Genomic DNA, 27,409 nt, shown 5'->3' with positions numbered 1-27,409 from the left:
AGTCTTGGTCCAGAGCATGGTTTTAATCTGCCAGGAAGTTTCTTATTACTGATATTCCTTACTGCCTTGAACCTATTAGGTCTTTTCAGTGTTTGACAGTAATAGGAACAGTGACAGATTTCAGGCTTAATAGATCAGTTGCAATGATTTAATACTGGCATACTTATAGCCAAAAGACAAGGTCTGATAATATAAACACATGACAACATTATTGTTAAAATTTTATATATTTTCATTTTATATATTTTCATTTTACAAGTTGGGTTCCACACTGTTCTGTCACAGGATGTCTGTCAGAAAGGAATAGATACTTCTTTATTGCAAACAGCCACAATACATTGAAATTCAAATGTCAGTCTCCACAGCATTACTTGGTTACTGCAGCATACTGTTCATGTTATCCTTGGACTTCAAAGCCTTGAGAGCACAGCCATAGTACTGTACAGGAGTTGTAAAATGTGGAGAGAGCACACTGTTATCTAGATGAGATGCTGTCAAATGTTTAACACAGGCCACTGTAGGAAATTCACTTGACAAAGACAGGATCTCTTCAAAAACTTGAGGATTTGAGGTCACTTTTTGTGAAAGGCAAGACCGTAGATGATCATGATCAAAGTGCACAAATGGACAACCACCTTCACCACTGGCAGCTATAGTGTGATCCTGCAATGATAATAACCACCTGTGAGAAAAAGGACTGGAAGAATTATTTTTGATTTATCAATGGTTATGCTGAATGACAAGCTTATTTTATTTGTATGACAGGATAAAACTACAGCAATTGTAGCATTCATGAAAAAATAACTGTTTTTGACAGATCCAATGATAACATAATTAACTAAACACTCATACAACACATAGTACAGGGTGCTGTGAATTATGTGAAAGTTGTTTAGGATATAAAAAGTGCACACATGCATACCCTCATGCACCAGTAGTATAAAATTATTCACTCTGTCACACAATTTATTTACCTGAATTCTCCCATCTCAAGAGTAGTTAAAAAACCACACTGATAAACCTGTGAAAATATTTCTTACTGCTTTCCATGTTATCATGTGTACACAAAATATACGAATGAAGAAAATTTTCATTTTCAACACGGACACTATACTTTTTATGGTGTAATACTGCGAAAAGAATGAGAGTTTAGCAGTCCCCCAAGATCAAAATTTATGTCATGCTTCACCTTTTATCAGTTTTTAAAGATTATATTTGCATGAAAAATGTTCAAATGTACTGCTGGTTTTATTGATACATTTCGGCTTGTGGAAGTTACAAATGATGCTGCGTAATTAAACTCAGTTTGAAAGTTGTACAAATATCATGTAAATGACATTTTGCACTCCCTGTGTATTACAAGGAAAGATGATTGTGACAGAATAGTATTAAATAGGGAGTAAGTTGTGTAACATATACTGTGTGCTGATGTTTGTTTTTTTACATACAGATATTAAATGGGAGGTGTGGAATATGAGAAAACGGCAAGAGGTGGCGACAAATAGTCAGCTTCACCTAATGTGGACAACCACACTCTCCAAGAACGAAAACAAAAGACAATATGGCTTTGTGACAAATGAAATATATTTTAATCTTGACTGTCATGTTGAGCCTTCGAGGTGTATCTCATATGAAAAGTTGTGTTCTTCTCTAATTCATGAGTCACCCGAATGATCTGTACACCCATTCAAGGAAATATGTGTTTGTAAAAGGAAAGTAGTGGATGTGCTTTCTCATGATGTAAGTATGAGTTATCTTCTTTTGCTCCAGTAACAGCTGCAAAAAATGAAGAAGTCAAGCCTTATCTCAGCTACACATGGGGTTTCAGAGGACTGATTAGCAGGACCTTTACTTCAAGAGAATCAACTATTGGATTTAAAGAAAAAGGTAAATACATGAGATATTACATGGGGTGACAGATCTCATGAAGTGTTTTGACTCGGCTTCATCTACAAGGAAGAAGCCAGCAGCTCAATAAAATCCTAAATCAACAAGAAAAACAATTTAGTTTAGAGGTGGATATGAAAGACATTAATTGGAAGCTGAACAAAAATAGTAGAGACCTTAATAGTGATATCACCCAATGATGTAAGATAGATGGAGGAGCAGGCAATCAGAGTATGTGTGAATCCATGAGTAGGTTGGTGGTTCACTGCACTTCATTAAACACACTACTTGGCAATTAGTGTCTTTCCAGTAGGGCGCTTCCATACACACTTGGATTACTGCCTACTTTAATTGGACGGTCCTATGCCAGAGTAAACCACCAACAAATTGCACGTTTTGAGGATTCAGCTCTCAACTTCACCAAAGAAAAAAGAAATCAACTGAGATACTGAGTTCAGTAAATGACATTCAGTGGACTACTAACATTTAATATATGTTGTTCATTAGCTTTTCAAACAGAACACAGTATTACAGGCCTGAAAGAATTATTGTCATTACAATGAAGAGCAAAAAAAAAAAAAATTGATCAACTTAATTGTCTCATTGCAGATATTACCAGCACAATAGTTCTGTTTCGTTCATCTAAGAAAGATATTATGTGTTATTAAGAAACAATGTCTTGTGCAGTTTAAAGAGAATTTTCGGAGAATATCATCTTCTGACAACACATCTTCACTGGAATTTCATGCTATCTGTGCACAGCAATTGGTAAGTTCATCTAAAAATCATAGTGAATAGGGGGAATGAAGCACAACTTTCATGCAAGATCTTTCTTCTTTGCACTCAAAATGGTTATCCTCTGCAATACTTTAAATTCAGGACAATGTTGTGAAGTTCAACTGGCCAATCTCTTAACTTATTTAGAAAAGCTCACTTCACAATATTCTATGTCGTCACAGAGTGTACTTGGGAACCATCTAAGTTCCTGAGGTTCACAATGTTCCATAGCTATAATAATTAATGTCTACTGATGTTTCACTGCCATTTCATTCGTGTGAACTTTCATCTACAAGGGGGTCCACCATCTTGTCACTGTTGTTAGTTCACTTTCACACAAGAGATAACTGTAGTTCTGAGTTAAGCCAGAAGGGGCAATATGAAACCCTCTCTGTCAAACCAGTCTTGATTCGTTACACCACATAAATATTTATGATGATCTACATCATTTGCAACAACAAACTTGAAACATCCAAATTTGTAATTAGTTCAGTCTATAGTACCCTCCATTCTCCTACCCGTGGTCTGTAACACATGTCATCATCTTCTACTATGTCCAATTCTCATGTAAACACACATAAAATAAATACTATTTCAGTACTATTACAGGATAATTTAGTAATCATTAAAGCGTTACGGAGATGATAGACAAAATCCAGTGGAAGACTCCGCAAAAGAGACGCTCAGTACGGGCTATTGTTGAAATTTCGAGAACATACCTTCACCGAGGAGTCAAGCAGTATATTGCTCCCTCCAACGTATATCTTGCAAAGAGACCATGAGGATAAAATCAGAGAGATTAGAGCCCACACAGAGGCATACCGACACTCTTTCTTTCCATGAACAATATGAGACTGGAATAGAAGGGAGAACTGATAGAGGTACTCAAGGTACCCTCCACCACAAACCAACAGGTGGTTTTCGGAATATGGATGTAGATGTAGATGTAGATGTAATCGGATATTTTTGTATATCACCTCTCTGAGGACGGAAGCCTAGGATGTGTCGGAAAAATTTTGAAAAAATGTCTTGTTTTGTCTTTAGAGCCAATAATAATAATTTATGTGAATTAATAGATTTGTTTCAGCTGAAAAAGTTATGCAAATGGTAAGATAAACCAAAATTATGAGAAAATTTAAAATTGTCAGGAAATATTAAAAAACGAAGAGAAAACTAAATATGAAAAAGCAATAGAAATTTGTACAGTGGCAACAGGGGCAATATTTCTACTGATGAATCCATTGATATTTATTATAAGTATGTAAAAATTTTGCTGAAGTAATTCAGTCAGTTTAAGGTAAAATTAAGTTCAGCTGCACAGGTGAGTGAAAATGTCATTTTAATAAAAATGTACTACGTAGTCTTTCATGCCAGAAAAAAAAAGAGTATAAAGTAAAGAAAAAATAAAGATGCCTACAGCAATGTTAATAAAGAGAAATATTTGTAATGATGCAGCCCATCATGCTTGAGAAAAATAAATATATAATTTGTTGGTATAAATTGTCATACCTGCAGTGACTTGTTTTGCCTCTTATAAGGAAAAGTAGAGTTTTGTCCACAATATGACTGTGTTGTTGCTGTGGAGCATTGTTCTTTAGAATCAGTTTTTGTAGGAAAGACAAAGCACAGGTTTTGATGTTTAAGGAGTGTGTATTGGAAAACTGCGTAATAAGGTGACAGTATGAAGTAATAATGCAAGAAAGAATCGACAAAATCTTACGAGATATGTGAAGCAATGAAGTAATAATGGAATATGTTCAATGGTGGTATTAATGAAATAATAACGAGAAACATGGAAAGTAAAGCAGCAACAATTAAGGACCCTGTCTTTGTAGTAGTTTAATTTTGTGAAGGCATTTCTTCCTTTAACATGTCGGCAAGAAATGAATTTAATGAGACAACATACTTTAGCAATGAAGTAAGCTTATAGGCAAAGTATAGTTTCTGCTGCTATGAAACGCCTAATTAATTGAAGGCATCTGTAAAAGCTAAGTGAGTGTGGCATTGTAATTGAAGATAATTATTATATTAAAAGAATAGAACAAACTGTTTAAAAATGCTGAACTGAATTCCTGATTCATCTAACAGCCTACAAAATATATTCTGCCATATAGATCATTTTCATGACACTGTTATGCTTACCTTCTTTTATCTGTTTATACTTTTGTATTAATGGTTTCCAGTGTTAGTGATCTACAAAACATATGTAAAATATCTGACAGGAATGAACAATAAGAATAGTATAGCTTCCGAACACAAAAATACTGCAATTTTCTGTAATTTCAAAATTCAGTTTTGTATTAAAGGCCAGCTTCCATCCACTTCATTCAGGCAATGTTACAATATATGTGAATTTAATATGAACATGTTCTAAATGTGTTCAGCTGACATATAAATGAGTCCTCTCTCTTAAAGGTTGTACAGAATATTATTGCAATGGACCAATGTGAAGTATTATTGTTATTTTTTGTGTATATAAGGCTCAGAAGTTAGGCAAAGGGAATGAAGGACACTGATAAAAGGGTAGCAGTGTCATGAAAAGGAATCCTCACCCAGCACTAATTGACGCTGGAGGCTGAATTCTGACAAGGAGTGTATGTTTCCAATGACTGCACTGTGCAGTGAATGGGCAATATTATAAAGCGACTTTTGGTTTTGTTCAATATTTCAAAGGTGGAAACAATTATTCCAGAATTTGTATTTTGTTATAATGTAGCCAGCTTCAACTCTATATGCATATCCATTACTGTAAATTCATTTTGTATGAAAACTTCACGTCTCATTCATGATCAATTTCAAGACAATTACATAAAATATTGATAACTCATTGTTTCATATTGAATTATCTAGTCAGCTATTTCCAATACCTGCCTATATAATGCATTGGGGATATAAGATGAACATCAACAAAAGCAAAACGAGGATAATGGAATGTAGTCGAATTAAGTCGGGTGATGTTGAGGGTATTAGATTAGGAAATGAGACACTTAAAGTAGCAAAGGAGTTTTGCTATTTGGGGAGCAAAATAACTGATGATGGTCGAAGTAGAGAGGATATAAAATGTAGACTGGCAATGGCAAGGAAAGCGTTTCTGAAGAAGAGGAATTTGTTAACATCGAGTATAGATTTAAGTGTCAGGAAGTCATTTCTGAAAGTATTTGTATGGAGTGTAGCCATGTATGGAAGTGAAACATGGACGGTAAATAGTTTGGACAAGAAGAGAATAGAAGCTTTCGAAATGTGGTGCTACAGAAGAATGCTGAAGATTAGATGGGTAGATCACATAACTAATGAGGAAGTATTGAATAGGATTGGGGAGAAGAGAAGTTTGTGGCACAACTTGACCAGAAGAAGAGATCGGTTGGTAGGACATGTTCTGAGGCATCAAGGGATCACCAATTTAGTATTGGAGGGCAGCGTGGAGGGTAAAAATCGTAGGGGGAGACCAAGAGATGAATACGCTAAGCAGATTCAGAAGGATGTAGGTTGCAGTAGGTACTGGGAGATGAAGAAACTTGCACAGGATAGAGTAGCATGGAGAGCTGCATCAAACCAGTCTCAGGACTGAAGACCACAACAACAACAACAGTCAGCTATTTCCAATACCTGCCTATATAATGCATTGGGGACAATGAAACATAGCAAGGTGGAATCACTGCACTTGCTGTCATTCAACTCCTTTAGATATCTTTTCCTTTTTTTTTTTTTTTTGTTTGTGTCCAAAAACTGATAAAGTATTAGTACAATATTTTATGTAAATTTTGGTACATTGGTTGATTTGTGAAGGAGGGAGGGAAGCCATTGGTCCCACGATATAAGGTCAATGAAACTAAGCAAAGACAACACAAACAGCACAGTCCAGTTGATCAAAAACGAAAACAAGCAAAGAAAGAAGCAAAAGGAACAACGGGGCAGCAGGAAAAGTAAAGAACAGGCGGAAGGGGGAGGTCAGAAAGGATGAGACTAGTGGGCACCCAAAAGGCGCCATTAACAATGGGGTGCCAGCACCGCTGCCGACCCATCCCTATCCTCACACCATACCATGATCGCGACACAGTGGGGACATCATCAGAACATCAGAGGAAGAAGACACAAGGAAAGGGGAAACAAAAAACACAAAAGACCAGACAAAACATATAGGAAAGCAGGGAGAAAAACCTGGGATGCGTGGAGGCAAGGCCAAACGCCTCACAAACCAATGCCACACTAACCGAGGGAATCCAGTACCGGAAGGAAATACAGGTACTTCAATCTGAGAGGACAAACCACTTTTGCGAAGAAAACCAAGGACAGATGTAACCATGTGAGGGTTGCCCACTAACACCTGGGACAAAAAAAAGTGAGAGAGCATATTTAGTGGGAAGGGCCACGAGGTGGGGGCAATCCAGTAAAATATGGATCACCGAGAGTAAGACCCTGTAACTACACGGGGAGAGAGGGGAGGGGGGGGGGGGGGCAGATGATAAAAAACCATGGGTACTGGTCAACCTGATATGGTCAATACAAAGACGGCAGAGGATGGTAAATTCCAACTCAGAAAGCTGGATGGGACAACGGCACATGGTGAGGGTCCCCTCAATTGCATGAAGTTTAAAAACCAGGTGTTTGCATACCAAGAGTCGGTCCATGACTAAGAAAAAAAGAATTTAACATGAAGCCACAAATTCACCCCTGGAGGGATCACGAAAGAGGTGGAGGAAGGGGGGGGGGGGGGGGGGAGAGGTGGCTCAGAGTTCCTCATCAGTATGAGCAATGAGGTCTCTAAGAAAAATGACTTTTCAAACTATTGCAGGACGGCGTGTAGTGAAGGGCACCGGAATGTTGCCAAGATACTCACAGGCATGAAGGGCTGCAGTTGGGGTGGCAGTAGTAGTTTTGATCCACAGCAAACTCGACAAAATCTTACTCTTACAGTCCCATTAGCTGAACTTGTCTTCAACACTTTCAGTGGCTTGGTGGTGGTGAAAATGTCCTCGCCAGTTTTAGTGCAGACCAGGTAGTGGCAAAAGGGTTTCACCCCAAGCCAGTGAGCCTGGCCCTCCTCCCAGGGTGTGGCAAAGGAAGGGAAGGGAAGGCTGTGTTCCGATGCACCAGAATGACAAGCAACCAACCCTAGGCATATACATGGAGATACCAGCTCTGGTATCAGAAGTGTGATCCCTCTGTTGTCAGAGGGCTCCACCACACAGACTGGCTACCACTCTAGATATCCAAGTCTTAAAGGTGTCGAGGAAAAGATGAAGAGATGGTAAAGGCCACATGCCGAAGATGCTAGTAAGATGTTCTCCCCAGTTGGCATGTTCTATGGAGAGAAAATTTAGAGTGGCAGATCAAACCTGAAAGGGGGACCAAAAATGGCAGAAAGGAATGATGAAAAAGAAAAGTAAGAGGAACAAAAACTGGAAGAAATATCAGAAATCAGGAGGATAGCTGGGCCAACATACACAAGGACACCAAGAGAAGGGAAGGAGGGGGCAGAGGGGAAGGAGGGGAAGGAGGGGGACCGGGATGGAGGGCCCCTCGGAGGGGGGGGGGGGGGGAGGGGGATTCAATCTACTAAGTATTGTGGTACAGCTCGTACTGCTTAAAACACTTTCATTTACAAAACATTGTAAATACAGTTATCCTATTAACATATAATCATTACAATTAGTGTGAACTATGAGAGATGCCCAGAAAGTAATGCACCACATTTTTTTCGTCAACAGTTCTTTATTGAACATAATGAGAATTACAAACACGAAAGAATGGTGTTTTATCTACATACCCTATTTTTCCATGTAATCCCTATCTCAATCTATGGCCTTTTCCAGTGTGAAAAATAAGTGTGTATGCCCTGTCAGTACCACCTGTACTTCTGTTGACAGCAGATACCCCATAGACTTTGCATAAGCATTTGTGAATATTCCCCACAGTTTCTTTCCCTGCAGTGAGAAATTCAATGATGGCATGTTGCTTGTAATGTGCATCACCTACAGATGCCATTTGAAACTGTCCTGCAGCTGTGCTATGTGTCAGAAGTGATGGAAACTTGGCGTGCTCACTCAGGAGACTTCAAGTCAAGTAACACATACGTAACATTCTGCATTAGTAGCATTGTTTTTGCTTGAGAAAAAAATTGCAGTACATTACTTTCTGGGCAATCCTCACAATCAGTAATTTTGAGGGTACTGACACAGCTCATTAGAAGCCCTAATTTCACTCTTTCCAGTAACTAGTTCCAGTTTTGCAAAAGCTCATTGACTTAGAAAATATTCATAACTGAAGTTCAGCTACACCCAAAATTACTTTCATTACTTGAACCCTTAAGTTTATTTGATTCCAAGATTTTTTACAAGTTTTGTTGCCATAGTTGTTCTGCATCGGATAGTACTTTTGGTAAGCTAATATACCTCTAATTATAAATTAGAATAAATACAATAATTTTTGAACACTGCAATTTTACGTGAAGGTAAGGAATCCAATGCACAGGTATACAGTGTGCCACTCAAACAGTATGTTAAACATTAATACTTTTCTGATCATGTAACATTCCATTAAATCAAATGTTGTTGGAATCAGTAGGATGAAACCACTTCTAAATTTAATCTAATTTTCATTAGAAACTAAAATTTAATAGCCAAGTTGAACTATTATTTCTACTGTAGATAATTGTGGCAAAACATGGTGCAGTCAGGGGGCAGCTATCATAGTGTGAACAACAGGTAGTCATTTATTTTTGTGAACGTATTTGGTAAAAGTCAGCTATCGATCAGTAATCACTTCAACGTTGAAGTTCGGTTTAATCCTTGTACAAATTTCTCTGTCAACAACATGATCATCGTTATATTTTTATCTATTGTCAGAAGGTCTATTCTGTTCACTGATTATGTAATCAAAACCAGTTTTGTGATAATCTTTCATCAGAGCTTGGCTTTGAAAGTGCACAGTAAAAATCTTGCCACTGTCAGAATGTTTCTTAGTGTATTGGAAGTATCTACCTGTGATTAATATCCTCGCGAGGTCTTGAGCTGGTCATTGTGTTATCATGAGTGATGATAAATGCATGAAGCAGTCAAACAACTAAAGGCTGTGTTGTGTCCATTATTTAAAAACTCTTTATAAAACTAAATTTCAGCAGTTGGCATTCAATGACGAGCTACCAAGTGCAAATAAGAAATCAAAGGTAAGATAAATTCCAAGCTTATATAATACTAAGGCACAGAAAGCTGATTTAAGGTTACAAACCTATGGCATGAACTTGATAAATGAGGTAGACCACATGTAATATTACATCATATAGATCATTCTATTAAAAGTTGTTAATTACCCAGGAACACACAGAACATCTCTGTCTTTAAATATCATATAGCATTGTTCTTATTGGATGTTATATATGGTTTAATAAAAAAAATTGTCTATCACTGAAGACTCAGGATGATCACTTCCATTTCCTGAATACTTCACGTTAACAAACAATTGCTTTAATGTTGTTAATGCTGGGGATTCTTATAAAAAGAAAATGTATTAATTATATTTATTGAGGAACATTAATTTCAAGTACCAGTAACATAATGTACAAGTGAAGACAAAGGTTTCAAAAAAATCCAGTACTGAATACACGGTCATAAAATAATAACAGGAGAAGAGAATGGTAAGTCAAAAGTTATTAGTATTCCACTACAGAAAAAAGGGTAGTGATGGGGGAGGATGTAGTTCTGCTTGTGGGAGCATGCAGGGTCATGGTGGGGCTCGGTAGGGATGTGAGTTTGGGAGGGGGGGGGACAGAAAAGGAGAGAACTAGATGAGGGGGGGAAAAAGACTGGTGGGTGCACTAGTGGGATAGAAGGTGCTGGAATGGGGGCAGGAAAGGGGAACAGAAGGCTGCGTAGTGCTAGAGCGGGAGCAGGGAATGAGATAGGGAGGTAAAGAGTAGGAACTAGTGACTGATGAGGCGACGGATGTTAGGGGAACATAGGAAGAGTTCCCATCTGCACAGTTCAGAAAAGATGGTGTTGCTAGGTATGATGCGGATGCCACAGGTTGTAATGCAATCACTGAAGTGTAGGACATTGTGTTGGGCAAGATGTTCAGCAACTGGGCGGTTCAGCTGTCTCTTGGCTACAGTTTGTGTTGGGCAGGATGTTCAGCAACTGGGCAGTTCAGCTGTCTCTTGGCTACGGTTTGTCAGTGGCTATTCATGCAAGCAGACAGCCTGTTGGCTGTCATGCCCACACAGAAAGCAGCACAGTGGCTGCAGCTTAGTTTGCGAATCACATGACTGCTTGTACATGTAGCCCTGCCTTTGATAGGATAGGTAATGCCTGTGACTGAACTGGAGTAGGTGGTGGTGGTGATGATGATGGTAGGATGTGTGGGACAGGGCTTGCATCTAGGTTTATTATAGGGATGTAAGCCATGAGGCACAAGGTTGGAAATAGGTGTGGAGTGGGTATGGACGAGGATGTTCTGTAGGTTCAGTGGGTGGCCTATTGATGTACCTTCTTCCTAAAATTCACAAACCCAATCATCCCGGCCGTCCCATTGCAGCTGGTTACCAAGCCCCCACAGAACGCATCTCTGCCTACGTAGATCAACACCTTCAACCCATTACATGCAGTCTCCCATCCTTCATCAAAGACACCAACCACTTTCTCGAACGCCTGGAATCCCTACCCAGTCTGTTACCTCCGGAAACCATCCTTGTAACCATTGATGCCACTTCCTTATACACAAATATTCCGCATGTCCAGGGCGTCGCTGCGATGGAGCACTTCCTTTCACGCCGATCACCTGCCACCCTACCTAAAACCTCTTTCCTCATTACCTTAGCCAGCTTCATCCTGACCCACAACTTCTTCACTTTTGAAGGCCAGACATACCAACAATTAAAGGGAACAGCCATGGGTACCAGGATGGCCCCCTCATACGCCAACCTATTCATGGGTCGCTTAGAGGAAGCCTTCTTGGTTACCCAGGCCTGCCAACCCAAAGTTTGGTACAGATTTATTGATGACATTTTCATGATCTGAACTCACAGTGAAGAAGAACTCCAGAATTTCCTCTCCAACCTCAACTCCTTTGGTTCCATCAGATTCACCTGGTCCTACTCTAAAACCCATGCCACTTTCCTTGACGTTGACCTCCACCTGTCCAATGGCCAGCTTCACACGTCCGTCCACATCAAGCCCACCAATAAGCAACAGTACCTCCATTATGACAGCTGCCACCCATTCCACATCAAACGGTCCCTTCCCTACAGCCTAGGTCTTCGTGGCAAATAAATCTGCTCCAGTCCGGAATCCTTGAACCATTACACCAACAACCTGAAAACAGCTTTTGCGTCCCGTAACTACCCTCCCGACCTGGTACAGAAGCAAATAACCAGAGCCACTTCCTCATCTCCTGAAACCCGGAACCTTCCACAGAAGAACCCGAAATGTGCTCCACTTGTGACAGGATACTTTGACAGGATACTTTCCGGGACTGGATCAGATTCTGAATGTGGCTCTCCAGCAGGGATACGACTTCCTCAAATCCTGCCCTGAAATGAGATCCATCCTTCATGAAATCCTCCCCACTCCACCTAGAGTGTCTTTCTGCCGTCCACCTAACCTTCGTAACCTCTTAGTTCATCCCTATGAAATCCCCAAACCACCTTCCCTACCCTCTGGCTCCTACCCTTGTAACCGCCCCCGGTGTAAAACCTGTCCCATGCACCCTCCCACCACCACCTACTCCAGTCCTGTAACCCGGAAGGTGTACACGATCAAAGGCAGAGCCACGTGTGAAAGCACCCACGTGATTTACCAACTGACCTGCCTACACTGTGAAGCGTTCTATGTGGGAATGACTAGCAACAAACTGTCCATTCGCATGAATGGACACAGGCAGACAGTGTTTGTTGGTAATGAGGATCACCCTGTGGCTAAACATGCCTTGGTGCACGGCCAGCACATCTTGGCACAGTGTTACACCGTCCGGGTTATCTGGATACTTCCCACTAACACCAACCTGTCAGAACTCCGGAGATGGGAACTTGCCCTTCAGCATATCCTCTCTTCTCGCTATCCGCCAGGCCTCAATCTCCGCTAATTTCTAATTTCAATTTGCCGCCGCTCATACCTCACCTGTCTTTCAACAACATCTTTGCCTCTGTACTTCCGCCTCGACTGACATCTCTGCCCAAACTCTTTGCCTTTACAAATGTCTGCTTGTGTCTGTGTATATGCGGATGGATATGTGTGTGTGTGCGCGCGAGTGTATACCTGTCCTTTTTTCCCCCTAAGGGAAGTCTTTCCGCTCCCGGGATTGGAATGACTCCTTACCTCTCCCTTAAAACCCACATCCTTTCATCTTTCCCTCTTTCCTGATGAAGCAACCGTGGGCTGTGAAAGCTTGAATTTTGCGTGTGTGTTTGTGTGTCTATCAACCTGCCAGCGCTTTTGTTTGGTAAGTCTCATCATCTTTCTTGTTTTTATATATATATATATATATATAGTTATAATAGAAGGAAACATTCCATGAAGGAAAAATATACCTAAAAACAAAGATGATGTGACTTACCAAATGAAAGGGCTGGCAGGTCGACAGACACACAAACGAACACAAACATACACACAAAATTCATTCCCGTTATCCACCAGGCCTCAATCTCCGCTAATTTCAAGTTGCCGCCACTCATACCTCACCTGTCATTCAACAACATCTTTGCCTCTGCACTTCTGCCTCGACTGACATCTCTGCCCAAACTCTTTGTCTTTAAATATGTCTGCTTGTGTCTGTATATGTGTGGATGGATATGTGTGTGTGTGCGCGAGTGAATACCCGTCCTTTTTTCCCCATAAGGTAAGTCTTTCCGCTCCCGGGACTGGAATGACTCCTTACCCTCTCCCTTAAAACCCACATCCTTTCGTCTTTCCCTCTCCTTCCCTCTTTCCTGATGAGGCAACAGTTTGTTGCGAAAGCTTGAATTTTGTGTGTATGTTTGTGTTCGTTTGTGTGTCTGTCGACCTGCCAGCCCTTTCATTTGGTAAGTCACATCATCTTTGTTTTTAGGTATATATATATATATATATATATATATATATATATATATATATATATATATATATATATATATATATATATATATATGAAAATAATAGAGGGAAACATTCCACGTGGGAAAAATATATTTAAAAAGAAAGATGATGAGACTTACCCAACAAAAGCGCTGGCAGGTCGATAGACACACAAATAAACACAAACATACACACAAAACTCTAGCTTTCGCAACCAACGGTTGCCTCGTCAGGAAAGAGGGAAGGAGAAGGAAAGACAAAAGGATATGGGTTTTAAGGGAGAGGGTAAGGAGTCATTCCAATCCCGGGAGCGGAAAGACTTACCTTAGGGGGAAAAAGGACAGGTATACACTCGCACACACACACATATCCATCCATACATACAAGACACAAGCAGACATTTGTAAAGGCAAAGAGTTTGAGCAGAGATTGAATTTTGTGTGTATGTTTGTGTTCGTTTGTGTGTCTGTCGACCTGCCAGCACTTTCATTTGGTAAGTCACATCATCTTTGTTTTTAGGTATATTTTTCCTACGTGGAATGTTTCCTTCTATTATAACCATATCATATATATATTAGAGAGAGAGAGAGAGAGAGAGAGAGAGAGAGAGAGAGAGAGAGAGAGAGAGAGAGAGAGAGGGCAATGTCAAAATACTCAGACTAGTGATCAGGGGTCAACAAGAGGTTTGCGAACTTACACCGCTTATTGCCCGAGCTGCCCCGAAATATAATACCATATGACGTAAGCAAACGAAAATAAGCAAAGTAGACTAATTTTCATGTCGAACAATCATTTACTTGAGATACCGTCCAAATACCAAAAATGGCAGCCTTAAGTCTTTAAACAAGATCCTGAATGTTGGCTTCTCACGACGCTTTACTATCTATCTCAACACCCAGAAATTTGAAGTGTTCAGTTTCACTAATCACATGCCCATTCAGGGAAATTAAAACAACAGGTTTTGTTCAATTTTGTGTTAGAAACTGTAAAAACTGAGTCTTACTGTGATTTAGCATTAGTTTATTTTCTACAAGCCATGAACTTACATCATGAACAGCACTATTTGAAACAGAGCCAATGCTGCACACAACATCCTTTACTACCAATCTAGTGTCATCAGCAAACAGAAATATTTTAGAGTTACCCGTAATACTAGAAGGCCTATCATTTATATAAATAAGGAACCCCACATCACAGCCATTCTCAATACTGTGAATAATGACCTTTTGCTGTCTGTTGTTAAAGAAAGAGGTGAACCAATTGTGAGCTACTCCCCATATTCCACAATGGTCCAACTCCTAGAGCAATATTTTGTGATCAACACAATCAAACACCTTCGTCAAATAAAAAAAATAGGCCTAGTGGTCAAAACCTTTTGTTTAATCCATCCAGCAACTCACAGAGAAATGAGAATATAGCATTTTCAGTTGTTAAACAACTTTTGAAGCCGAACTGTACATTTGATAGCAAATTATGTGATATAAAATGATCAATTATCCTCATACACACAGAGCCTTTTCAGTACCTTTATCAAACACTGATGGCAAAGAAATAGGTCTAAAATTGTCTATGTTATTCCTGTCTCCCTTTTTATAAAGCAGATTTACTACTGAGTACTTTAATCATTCAGCCAACTAATCATTCTTAAAAGAAAAATTACAAATAGTAACAGAAATATTTTTACTACGAACTGAATTTATATCGTCGACCTTGTGCTGCTGACGACATAATTCCTTCACAACTGACCATATGGTTTTAATTTTATCCTGTGAATTAGCTATTCTACTTGCATACCACATACTCTTTGCCTTCCTAATAACATTTTAAGCAACTTACAATCCTGTTAGTAATTGGCTACTGTAGCTTGATTGTGATTACTTCTAACATTTTGATATAATTACCACTTTGTTCTAAATGATATCCCTCATCCCACTAATCAGCCACTCAGGCCACCTTTTACTGCTAGAATCCTGTTTAGAAATTTCTAATGTAAAGCAACTCTCAAAGAGCATGAAAATGTATTAAGGAAAGCATTATATTTGTCATTATGTTATCGGCACTATAAACATCCTTCCACTATTGTTTCGTGACGTGTTTTAAAAAACTCTCTACTGCACATGGATTAGCTTTCCTACATGGTTCGTAATTATGTGTGACATTTGTTTGAGTACAAAAGCCTTTTAGTGTTAAAATTTGTGCAACATGGTCTGAAAGGCCATTCACCCTCTTACTCACAGAATGCCCATCTGTAATTAAGAATGAAGAAAAATATTGCCTATAGCTGTGCTACTGTTCCCTTGCACCCTAATTAGAAAAAAACAGTCTGCATCAGATCACATGAGTTTAGGAGATCTACCAACATCCTTTTTCTTGCAAAATCATGTACAAAATTAATACTGAAGTCACCACATATAATTAATTTTTGTACTTCCTGTAAAGTGAACCAAGAACCCTCTCTAGCTTGAGCATAAATGCTCTGAAGTCAGAGTTAGAGGTTTTGTTTCACTAAATTCAACTGCCTCTGTACAACATACACATATTTGTTCAGTGCAGTGCCATGATACATCTACGGACTCAAACAGAATACTGTTTTTTATGTACATGGACACTCCCCCACTCTGCAAGGAACTCCTTAGAAAATAGCCAGCTAATATGTATACTGTACAGGCAGCCTCTGAAATTATTTAAGTGGGGCTCTGATATACCAATAATGTCAGAGTCAACATCTACAAGCAGTTCACTAACTTCACCTCCAGTACCTCTTATATTTTGATGAAATTTGCTAATTCCTTCTCTCCTTGGAAACTTGACGTCCTCTGAAGCTGAGCCCTTAGTTAGAGTGACTCCCTTTAAGCAGGTAACCTAACAGCTGACATCAATCTAAAAAAGGTGCAGCTCTAACACCAACTGCTACAGGAACTTTCCCTAAGTGATCCCACCACCACCCACTACACTGTCACTTATAAGCTTGGCCAGGATCCCCTTCCTATACCTATTGAGGTGCAGGCCATGCCTATTGAAACCCAATCTACTGACAGACTCAAATGGCACCACTGAAATGTGACCCATGCCCTCTACCATCAGTGCCTTCTCCAGCCCCACGTTAACACACCTAACAGCTGCATTAAGATGAGCCGATCACGACACTGAAACAGTCGCACAAAATGCACATTAGCGCCACCAGTTTGAGTAGCTATCTTTACGTCACCACCTACCTCCCCATCCCTATCAAGACTATTACCTGCTCTACCCATAATCACTACCCGATCCTCTTTCGTAAAATTCCTACATAACTCCCCTATGCTGTCAGTCACCTGAGCCAATCCTGCACTAGGCTTCAGAATGCTGGTGACCTCGTACTCACTCCCCAACACTTTCTGCAACTGCTGGCCCACACCTCTACTATGCAAACTACCTACCAGATGAACCTTAGACTTTGCAACTGAGTTTTTCCTCGTAACAGCTGAGGACTGCTTCATGTTTCCAACACCTACAGCTACAAGAGGCGCCTTTCAACTCTGACAGTTGGTCAAATCTATTGCAGATATGCAAAGTACTAGTGTCTGAAAACTACCTCCTCCTAGCTGCCTTCTTGCTAACTGTCAATTCCCATCCCCCAGCAGCCACCACCCTCCTCAACCTATCTAGTTCCTCCTTTGCTTATTGCAACTGCACCCGAAGGGCACTGATTTTATGTTCCTGCTCCTCTATCAACTTATTTCCCTGCATTCCCAGGAGAGAATCTCGATCTTGCTAGAATGCCCACTGGCTTCCCACTGCATCCCCCCCCCCCCCCCCCAATGAAAATATTTTAACAAAACCTACACCATAACACACTACTCACCAACCGACGATAATGCCACACTTCTCACTGATAGTAAAATTTTACAGTTACTGAAAAAAAAACCTAAATGTCTGCATTACCTAAGTTCAATTAAACCAGTAGAACTATTTATAGAACTACCATTGGTCTCAAAATTCTCTCTCCACTGAAAAAGCAATTACTTTTATTAATACTACTAAATCACAATTAATACCAATACCAACAAAACTATACACAATTTATTAGTGAAAACCAAAAATTCAAGCAGCCACTGGAACACTCAACAAAGTTAAAACACTGAATGAATATTTTACTGAACTATGCCTGAACTGTGCCTGACACTCATTGTTCCACAAAGGGATAGGTTGTCTCCTAGGCATTTCCGTTGACTGCGGGATGGACGCATCAGCGGCAAGGTGAGTCACAGCTGTAATGTGATCCACCCAGTCCTGGATGCCGTCACTTTGCTCGAAAACAGGTAACTGTCTGTAAAGCATCCAGTTAGCCTTTTTGAACAACCATCTTGGTTGCTTCCTGCTCCATCAGGCAGATGTATCCAGATAGGGAAATGGTCACTGCCATGAAGGCCATCATCCCCTCCCCATGAGAAGTGTCTGCAAGGGCAGGCAAGCAGAAGGAGAGATCTACGGTTGTACACAAACCCATAGCTGTGCTAAATTGTGTAGCTTGACCCAGTTCAGCAGTATCAGATCTGTTGTGCGTAGCAGACCCTCAAGTACCTGACCCAGCAAGTGGTGTTAGAACCCCAAAGTGCGCTGTGTGCATAGAAGTATCCCAGAAGGAGAAAGGGACGGGGTAGTTCATCAAGAAGATGAGTGAGGACCCGACTGTCAAGTGGCTCATGGGGTGGTAGGTACATAGAGCACACTGTGATGTCAACATGGGCCACTGTTCGAACAGCAACCATTTCAAGTGTTGTTGCTAAGGGTATAGGTGAGGAGTGAAAAGTGTCCTTGACAAACACTGCAACCCCACCTTTTGCTCTGTCAATTTACTTGAAGTATAGGTGCTTATGGTTTCTTAATGAGAAGATGTTTCTTTGTCTTTTCTTCCATAAAAATCTTAGTTTTCCTTTTTTTCTGAATTTTTGTCTGTTTACTTCTTCATGAGGTCCCTGCACCTCACTATCTTATTACTAGCAACAAATTGTTCCACCTTGTCCTTATATCCTGCTGCGAAAGCACAACTGAACTCTTCCCTTTATCCACTTGGACAATTATTGCAGTATAGTTGTAAGTTTGTTATTAATCTATTTCCATGCCTACTGGTGTCATCTTGAATACTCCCTACTATTTTGTTTAATTTCTTCCCCCTTTATCTTTCAGAAACTATTAGTCTTCAGGGACACCTCACATTTAAGAGGAACAGGATCATTGGCACTTTCTCAGGCCAGTATTGTGTATGCAATTACCATTGATTCCTGTTTTGCAGAGATTTTCTCTCTTAGGTTATATGACAGCCCCTTATTCAGTAATCCGCTCCATCAATGAAACCAATTCCTGTATTATTAACTAACATGGGATAAAATGTAAAGCCACACTTAGGAAATGGTACACCTTTCTTCTGCACCGACTTAGTACTGATTCTGTAAAGAATATGACATACATATACAGGAGTTCACTACTGACTTAGTCCTGCATGCTGCTTCTAACTACACACACAAGTAAAAATTGCTGCCTTTACGTTCCTCCTTGGAAGATTAAATAGTGTTCCACTTAAGTCTGAGGCAAATGATAGAGAAATGGGTATAATTATACATAGTGCTGCATGAACTGCTTACTTGAATTCAATGAACTGTGGATGAAGCCCACTCAACAGGCATTACATGCATTGATCAAAAATGATAGTGCATTGAGAATGACTAGTTTCTAGCTGAAATCTAGATCTGCCAATAAAATGTCAAAAGGACGACTGATAGCTGAAACCTATTATTTACGAGTACAATACAAATTTGTACCACATCAATATTTTAGCTAGCTAATTACAGTATATTTCAGGTAATTGCTTACGTTAGGTTTTTCCAATGTTATGTCTGTTTTGGAGCCTTTCCTCTTATAACTAATTTTGTTAACTGGTTCAATTTTGTTTTATAAAATTGGTTAATGGTGGTGACACACCTTTGTGTTCTATATCTAGAGCTACAGTTTCTCTTCCTCCCTAGTGTTTAGAGTGTCCATACTCTTATTTGGTTTCTGTGCTCATGGTGCAAACCTTCCACCTACCATAGCTGTATGCACAACTTTATTTGCACCATTGGTGGTGTGCACTCATACTGGTCTCTCATCTCAGCTGTCTACGGTTTTTGCCTTAGTACAGCCAGAGGAGCAAGATGGTGGTTGCTACTGGGATGCAAAGCAAGTGTCTTTCACATACTGTGCAGTCCTTTTCCTCTTTTTAATATTTGTTAAGTGTTTCATGATTCTGTGGATATTGGTTTTCTAATGGATTTTTTTTTTTCATTTTGGTTACTTTCTTAGACTCCCTGTTTTATAAAACAGGACACAGAACTTTTGGTTCTACAGAGATCATGAGGTTGAAGACAACCTTAGTTCTTTCATGCTCTATGTGAGTAATGACTGGTCATTGGTTCACTGTTACATTTTTAATTCTGAGTAACTGATAATCCATAGCTGTAACATGTTGTTTCGATTGTTACAGTGTATGCCAGAAGATTGAATTACATTGTTCCAAAATCAGCTGTAGGCAATAAAATATTATTGCTTCATCAACCATTGCAGTTTTTTTTGTTTTTTTTTTTAATTTTGTGAAAATTCTAAGCAAGTTTCACTTGAATTACTATTCACCAAGTACTATTAAACTATTTAGCTGCTTCCGGTGGTGTGTAACTATAAATGTTGCAGCTTGTTATTAAAAAACACTACTTCAAGCTGTTGAATGAACTGTTTCTCTTTGGTGTCTTCTCCATCTTTGTAAAGAGGGAGACTAACTCCCTGGAAGTAAATTAAATCTCTGTTCTAATTGTCGTAGATAACAATATCTTTAAAATAATATGTTAAGGACATGAACCTTGCTATACTGGAGGTGCTAAATAATACTGCGATAACATTTACTGCATAACAGGTGCAAAACATGGCACAGGGCTATAGACAGAGAGACACTGAACAGAACATGCTTTTCTGTCAAAATGGCAATACATGAAGCTTTCAATGACTACCCCTGCAGAATCCTATTGAAAGATCTCACGCAAAATCCTATTGAAAGATCTCACGCAAAATCCTATTGAAAGATCTCACGCAAAATCCTATTGAAAGATCTCACGCAAAATCCAAAGAAATTCTGTTCAAAAGATTCTCAGTGCCACCATGGTCAAGTGTCTAGGTGCTTGTGGATGATAGACAAATCAAAATTGAAGGTACCTAAAGCAAAAGTAGAAATGCTGAACTCTTTTTCAATTGATCCTTTACAAAGGAAGTTACAGAATACTGCCCGAGTTTAACTCTTGAACCACTGCAAAGATGAATGATATGGACATTAGTGTTAGTGGTATTGATAGATATGTGAAATTACTAAAATTAAACAAGGCCTGATGATACACCTATCAAATTCTATACGGAATTTAAAGCAGAGTGTGTTGCCATTTTAACCATAATATAGCATAGAGACATCAAATATATTACTGTGGCCAGTGGTTGGGAAAACTTACAGGTCACACCCTTCTATAAGAAAGATAGCATATATGATTCACAAAACTACCATTCAATCCCTTTGATACCCATCTCTTGTAGAATCATAGCACACATTCTGAGCTCAAACATAATGAGGTACCCAGAACAGAATGACCTTCTCCAAACCAACCAGCACCTGTTCCAAATAAGTCGGCCATGTAAAACTAAACTCTCACTTCTTACACAACATCCTGAAAGAATGAATCAAGGAAACCAAGTGCAAGCATTATTTCTTGACTTCAGAAAGCATGTGACTCAGCACCATACCAACATTTATTTGTGAAGGTACAATCACATTGGATATGAAACAAAATTTATGACTACACTGATGAATTCCTGGTAGGGAGGATGGATAATCATCGACAGATGTAGAAATAACTTCAGATATGCCCCAGTGAAATGTGTTGAACCCTTGCTGTTCATCTTGCATGTTAATGACTTGACAGTCAGTATTAATAGGAACATCAGACTTTTCATAGATTAACTGTAAAATAGTGTAATTTACAATATGCAGGAAAGTAGCATCCTCTGACTAAAATATCATTGAGTCACAATTGGAATCAATAAATTCATTCAAACACCTGGCTGTAACAGTCTGTATGGATATGAAATGGAACTATCACAGAAGGTCAGTCTTAGCCAAGGCAGGTGACAGACTTCGGTTAATTGACAGGATACTGGGAAAATGCAGTCTGTCTACAAAGGAGATTGTTACCATACACTTGTGCAGCCTATTTAGGAATGTTGCTTACGTATGGGGTATCCTTACAAAATATGACTAATCAGGGGATATAGTATTTTTTCAATGAAGGACAGCACTTATGGCCACAGTTTTGTTTGACTTATTGGGGAGCATCACAGAAATGGTAAATATATATATATATAGTTTGCCTTTACAAATGTCTGCTTGTGTCTGTGCATATGCGGATGGATATGTGTGTGTGTGTGTGCGCGCACCAGTGTATACCTGTCCTTTTTTCCCCCTAAGGTAAGTCTTTCCGCTCCCAGGATTGGAATGACTCCTTACCCTCTCCCTTAAAACCCAAATCCTTTCGTCTTTCCGTCTCCTTCCCTCTTTCCTGACGAAGCAACCGTTCGTTGCGAAAGCTAGAATTTTGTGTGTATGTTTGTGTTTGTTTGTGTGTCTATCGACGTGCCAGTGCTTTCGTTTGGTAAGTCACATCATCTTTGTTTTTAGATATATTTTTCCCACGTGGAATGTTTCCCTCTATATATGCTTTGGCAGGCACCTGAAGATGTGCACCAGTCATCCTGCAAAAACATACTATCAAATTTTAAGAAGTAGTATCAGGGGAAGAATCTGGAACCTTACTTCAGCCCCCAAAGTATCAATCCCGTATAGGCCACAAAGACATATGTAGACTAATTAAAGGGTGCACAGAGGCATTTAGGCAGGCATTCTTCTTGTGGTCCACAAATGGTTGGAACGGGAAGAAACTCTACATAAATTATCCTCTGCCACACTGTGGTTCACACTGTAGTTTGCAGAGTATGTATGCTGATGTAGATGAAAGACAGCATGATATGTAGCAAAAGATCTGAGCCACACTTTCCTATCACTGATGAACTACTCACAATATACATATATATTAATGAATATGATGGCATTAAATTTTCCTTGAGACCTAATAACCACAAAAATTTTGGTTCTGTTGTGGCTTTTAGGTTTAAGTAACCAGATGATGGTGCACAATCAGCATTTTGCAGAATAGAGAGTTGTGTTGGTTTACCTCAACAGCCCTCCATACCATCACTATGCAGCATGCATCAAGATTAGATTTCAGTCACTCTTACTATTCAGACAGTTAAACCATAATCCTCATTTTCCAAAAAACACAAAGTTCCATCCTAACACTTAACAGTCTCCTCTTTTGAGCCTTCATGTTCTCTGACCATGATCACAGTCCTTGCTGATTAGGTTCCCTGAGATGCCCACCATTTAGTGGCACTGAAGAGGTATGTGTAGCTTACTTCGGATGTTACGAACACACTGCATTACAGTTCAAGAAAAAATAAATCTGGGAACTGAGTTGAGAGTACGTGTGCCACAGGTTTTTTTTTTTTTTTTTTGTTGGTTCACTGTGTGAGAATCTCACTGGCAAATATAAATTTTGGTGTAATATGTAATAAAAAATAGCTTACATAATAACATATTCACTGTTAGTTCATTTTGCACAAATGATACCCATTTATCAACTACCTGCAAGGTCTTAGCTGAAACAAGGAATGTCACTCTAAGCGAAGATAAAATTGGACATAAAAATAATTTCACAACACGATTTTTCAAGCGCTTTTAGTGAGTGACATAAATAAGCATTCATTGATGAGAAAATACGAATTATCAGACCTTATGGTGTTAATGTACCATATTAGATGGTCAATTTCTTTAACTTTTCTTAACAACAAGAAATCATGTGTAGGATTACTACATTTCACAATGGTTATTAATTTTTCTGTAGTCGAATGAAATCTGCAAGCAAAGAAACATCCTTTCAAGTGGTAGAGCACAGCATTCAGTCATTCTTTTCTTGCAGGTTTTATTCGGCAAATCTAGATTTTGGCTAGTGCTTAGCGATTATCAATGTACCATTTCACTTCATAGTATCAGTGCATGTTCTAGTACGTCAGCCCCCTGTTGTTCAGGCTTCTGTCACTGTTCGTTCAAGTTGAGTCTTGAACGAACTGAGACAGAACAAAGAGGGCTGATGTACTAGAACACGCACTGATACTATGAAATGAAATGGTACATTGATAATCGCTAAGCACTAGCCGAAATCTAGATTTGCCGAATAAAACCTGCAAGAAAAGGATGACCGATTTCTGTGCTCTACCATTTGAAAGTCGTATCACAGTCGTTGACTGCACTCATCACATTCTTAATGGAAGGTAACTTGACAAAGAAACATCATTTGAAAAACTACTACTGATGAGTTACAAATAACAGATTATACAATATTTCATAAGCATACTCAGTGGTTTGTACCTCTGACTGTAGACAGTTACATACATGTGAGAATTGGGTGATACGGAGACAAGACATAAAAATGAAGAAGAAAACTGAATTTGCTGAAATGTATGTACTGTATAAACACAACACAAATACTTTTGTACTTTTAACACCTCACAAATAAGCCAATAGTTTTCACAGTTATGCTGTATTTGGGCAATTCTACTTCCAAATTAAAATTAGTAACAAATTTAACTAGCACTTCTTCATTCTTAATTCTTGTTATCCAATTGAAAATTCATACATACCTGTATAACCTTACATGACTGTGCTCTGTAATTGATACGACTGCCTTCTAAACCATACATATGGCGTATACTATACACTAGTTTCCGCATGTCTTTTTGCCAGGAATGCTGGCAACTGCATGCAGCAGTAGCTTTCTGTGAATATTCTCTCTTCCAAAAGGAAACAGCATGTTCAATAGGCATGCCTATGTCTTTGAGAAATAGGCTTAATGTACGGCGAGGTTCATGTGAAAGACGATGGCGCTCACGGAGTGTCTTGTAGAGGTGCATCTTACAAAAAGGAATAATTTTTTAAATCTTGGATACTGTTCACATTAAAGAAAGTAAACAAACTACATAACTTAATAAACCAGTAGCTACACACACACACACACACACACACACACACACACACACACACACACACACACACACAGAATACAATGGTAAAATGTACTCGCACAAAGGACATCCACAAGTTACAAATTTCAAATAGTTCTCTGTAAATTTTTTACTTAGTTCTTCAATAATGCCAAGCACCTCTTCATAGCTCTCTTTTCTTAGGTATTGCAATCTCTGATTTTAAGAAAGGATGTCTGTCATCTTACTTATGCAGGTGAGTTTGACACTGCTTCAAAAGTAGTAGTAGTTCTACAGTTAAATAATTGCAGACTTTTTTGGTATGGTTAACTGCAATAAAATTCAAGCTACGCAGCAACAGAAAAATTGTGTAACTTATGTTTATTATTTTGTACCTAGTGGCATAAAAATGATTGCGTGCACTATGAACTCTTTCCATTGCAGCTGGCATTTTTGCCAACAAGTGAGACACTTTCCGAATGCAGTATAAAAAATTCACCAAAAAGAACTGCATCAGTATCAGCCCTACATGATAACGCACTCTGCTGATTTCACAAATAACTATCCAGGAGTTTGGGCAGTCATTCCTCATGCACTTATTCACCTGATCTTGTGCCCTCAGATTTTATTTTTCCTGTTCCTTATTAAACAATCAAGAAAATTCTTTTCTGCACAAAAATGCACTTCAAACCTAGTTGGATGGTATTTTTAACTCTGAACAAATATGTATAATCAGAATTGTGTGTGCACTACACTGTCTAGCTGCTCTGAATGAAATTAATGGTAGAGCATGGCCATAACTCAGTGACAGGATACTCCAGCTCCAGTTCTGGAAGTCCACTGCCCAAATTCACTAGATATTTACTTGTAATTCTGATGGAAGTATTTCGAAAAATTCTTGCATAATAAGTGAGAATAAGGTAGAAAATTTAATTTTTCAACTACAATAAAGTTATTTTATGAGTAAATTACAATTTCTCTCTCTTTTACACTCTGCCACTTTCTGCTTTAGCTACTACTGCAGCAATAAGAGACTGTTCATGTTATTGATGCCTCACTAGCTGCATACTATTGCAACTGTAGCCATAGATTCAAATCTCACTTGAAAAGTATATTTAAAGTCAGACATTTTTCCTTCCCCTCTACTGTAATCTGAAACGACCATAAGAAAATAAGCAATAAAATCCTAAGAAATCCTTGAGTTCATACTACAGTGCTGTGAAGATAAAAGCAGCTTTTGTAACTGTCATACAACTGTTGGAGTTTGCCAAAGTTCACTAATTATTGCTGTATTAGTATTTACTTATTCAGTCATTCATAGGTTGTTAATTTGCACTGTTTTTTGAATGGTGGAGCTGGAAGAATGGAAAAAATTGGATGTTCACCACACAGAATTTACCTTAAGCATTGATCTTCGGGATAAAAGCAGAATACCCAGTCAGAAAAGCTAGCAGGAAGCCAGTGAAGTAGGTATAAACCTGTGTTCAACATAATAATTTGTGAGACATCCACAGTGGTGTGGGGAGTGGAGGGAGAGTATGGATGTGAACATTGGTGGTGTTGACTATTAACACTTGTTTGTTGCTTCCACAATGAGATGAAAGACTGCTGTGAAAGAAATTAAGATGTTGGCAGAAAGCTACAATCCTACGGCATTTTGCTGCAATGAAATGGCATCTAATGAGTCTGGGTGATGTGTAGGTGTTGATGCTATCCATACATTGTTGAGCAATTCTTTCAGAGGCAGAAACTACGTTTGAGCTATAATCAACTCACAATAACCACTGTTAAAATAAAGCAGTGGTAGTTTGGTTACAAGGATCAGGAGCATACAGATATTATCTGCAAAATACTGGACCTGCATCTACATCTACATTTATATCTACATCGATACTCCGCAAGCCACTGTACGGCGCATGGTGGAGGGTACTGTGTACTACTACTTGTCATTTTCTTTCCTGTTCCACTCACAACTAGAGTGAGGGAAAAACAACTGTCTGTATGCCTCCATAGAAGCACTGATGTCTCTGATCTTACCTTCATGGTCCTTACACGCAATGTATGTTGGAGGCAATAGAATTGTTCTGCAGTCAACTTCAAATGCCAGTTCTCTTAATTTGCTCAAAAGTGTTTCTTGAAAAGAATGTTGCCTCCCCTCCAGGGATTCCCATTTGCATTCCTGAAGCATCTCCATAAACTCGTATGTTGTTTGAACCTACCAGTAACAAATATAGCAGCCTGCCTCTGAATTGCTTTGATGTCTTTCTTTAATCTAACCTGGTATGGATCCCAAACACTCTTGTAGTACTCAAGAACAGATCTCACTAGAGTCCTATATCAATCTCCTTTACAGGTGAACCACTCTTTCCTAAAATTCTCCCAATAAACTGAAGTTGACCATTTGCCTTTCCTAACACAGTACTCACATGCTCGTTCCATCTCGTATTCCTTTGCAACATTACGCCCAGATATTTACACAACTTGACACTTGTAATAGTGTACGCGAACATTTCAGGTTTGATCTTCCTTCTCATCCGCATTAACTTACATTTTTCCAC

General features: G+C 39.1%; 1 protein-coding gene across 6 annotated transcripts in view; it reads right to left on the bottom strand.

The window, feature by feature from the left end:
- Nucleotides 1-208: 208 nt before the first annotated feature.
- LOC126188265 (uncharacterized) overlaps nucleotides 209-27,409 on the bottom strand; it is a 104,927-nt gene continuing 77,726 nt past the window's right edge. For all 6 annotated transcript variants that reach the window (XM_049929829.1, XM_049929832.1, XM_049929831.1 and 3 more), the window contains 2 exons: nucleotides 24,513-24,782; nucleotides 209-663 (listed from right to left, as the gene is read on the bottom strand). In XM_049929829.1, coding sequence (XP_049785786.1) covers nucleotides 376-663; nucleotides 24,513-24,782 — 558 coding nt within the window. In that variant the 3' untranslated portion in view covers nucleotides 209-375. The remainder of the gene's footprint in view (nucleotides 664-24,512; nucleotides 24,783-27,409) is intronic.

Source organism: Schistocerca cancellata, chromosome 5, assembly GCF_023864275.1.
Source record: "Schistocerca cancellata isolate TAMUIC-IGC-003103 chromosome 5, iqSchCanc2.1, whole genome shotgun sequence".
NCBI lineage: Eukaryota > Metazoa > Arthropoda > Insecta > Orthoptera > Acrididae > Schistocerca > Schistocerca cancellata.
Note: the sequence above shows the minus strand (reverse complement) of the source record. Positions and strands in the feature narration are given on the sequence as shown.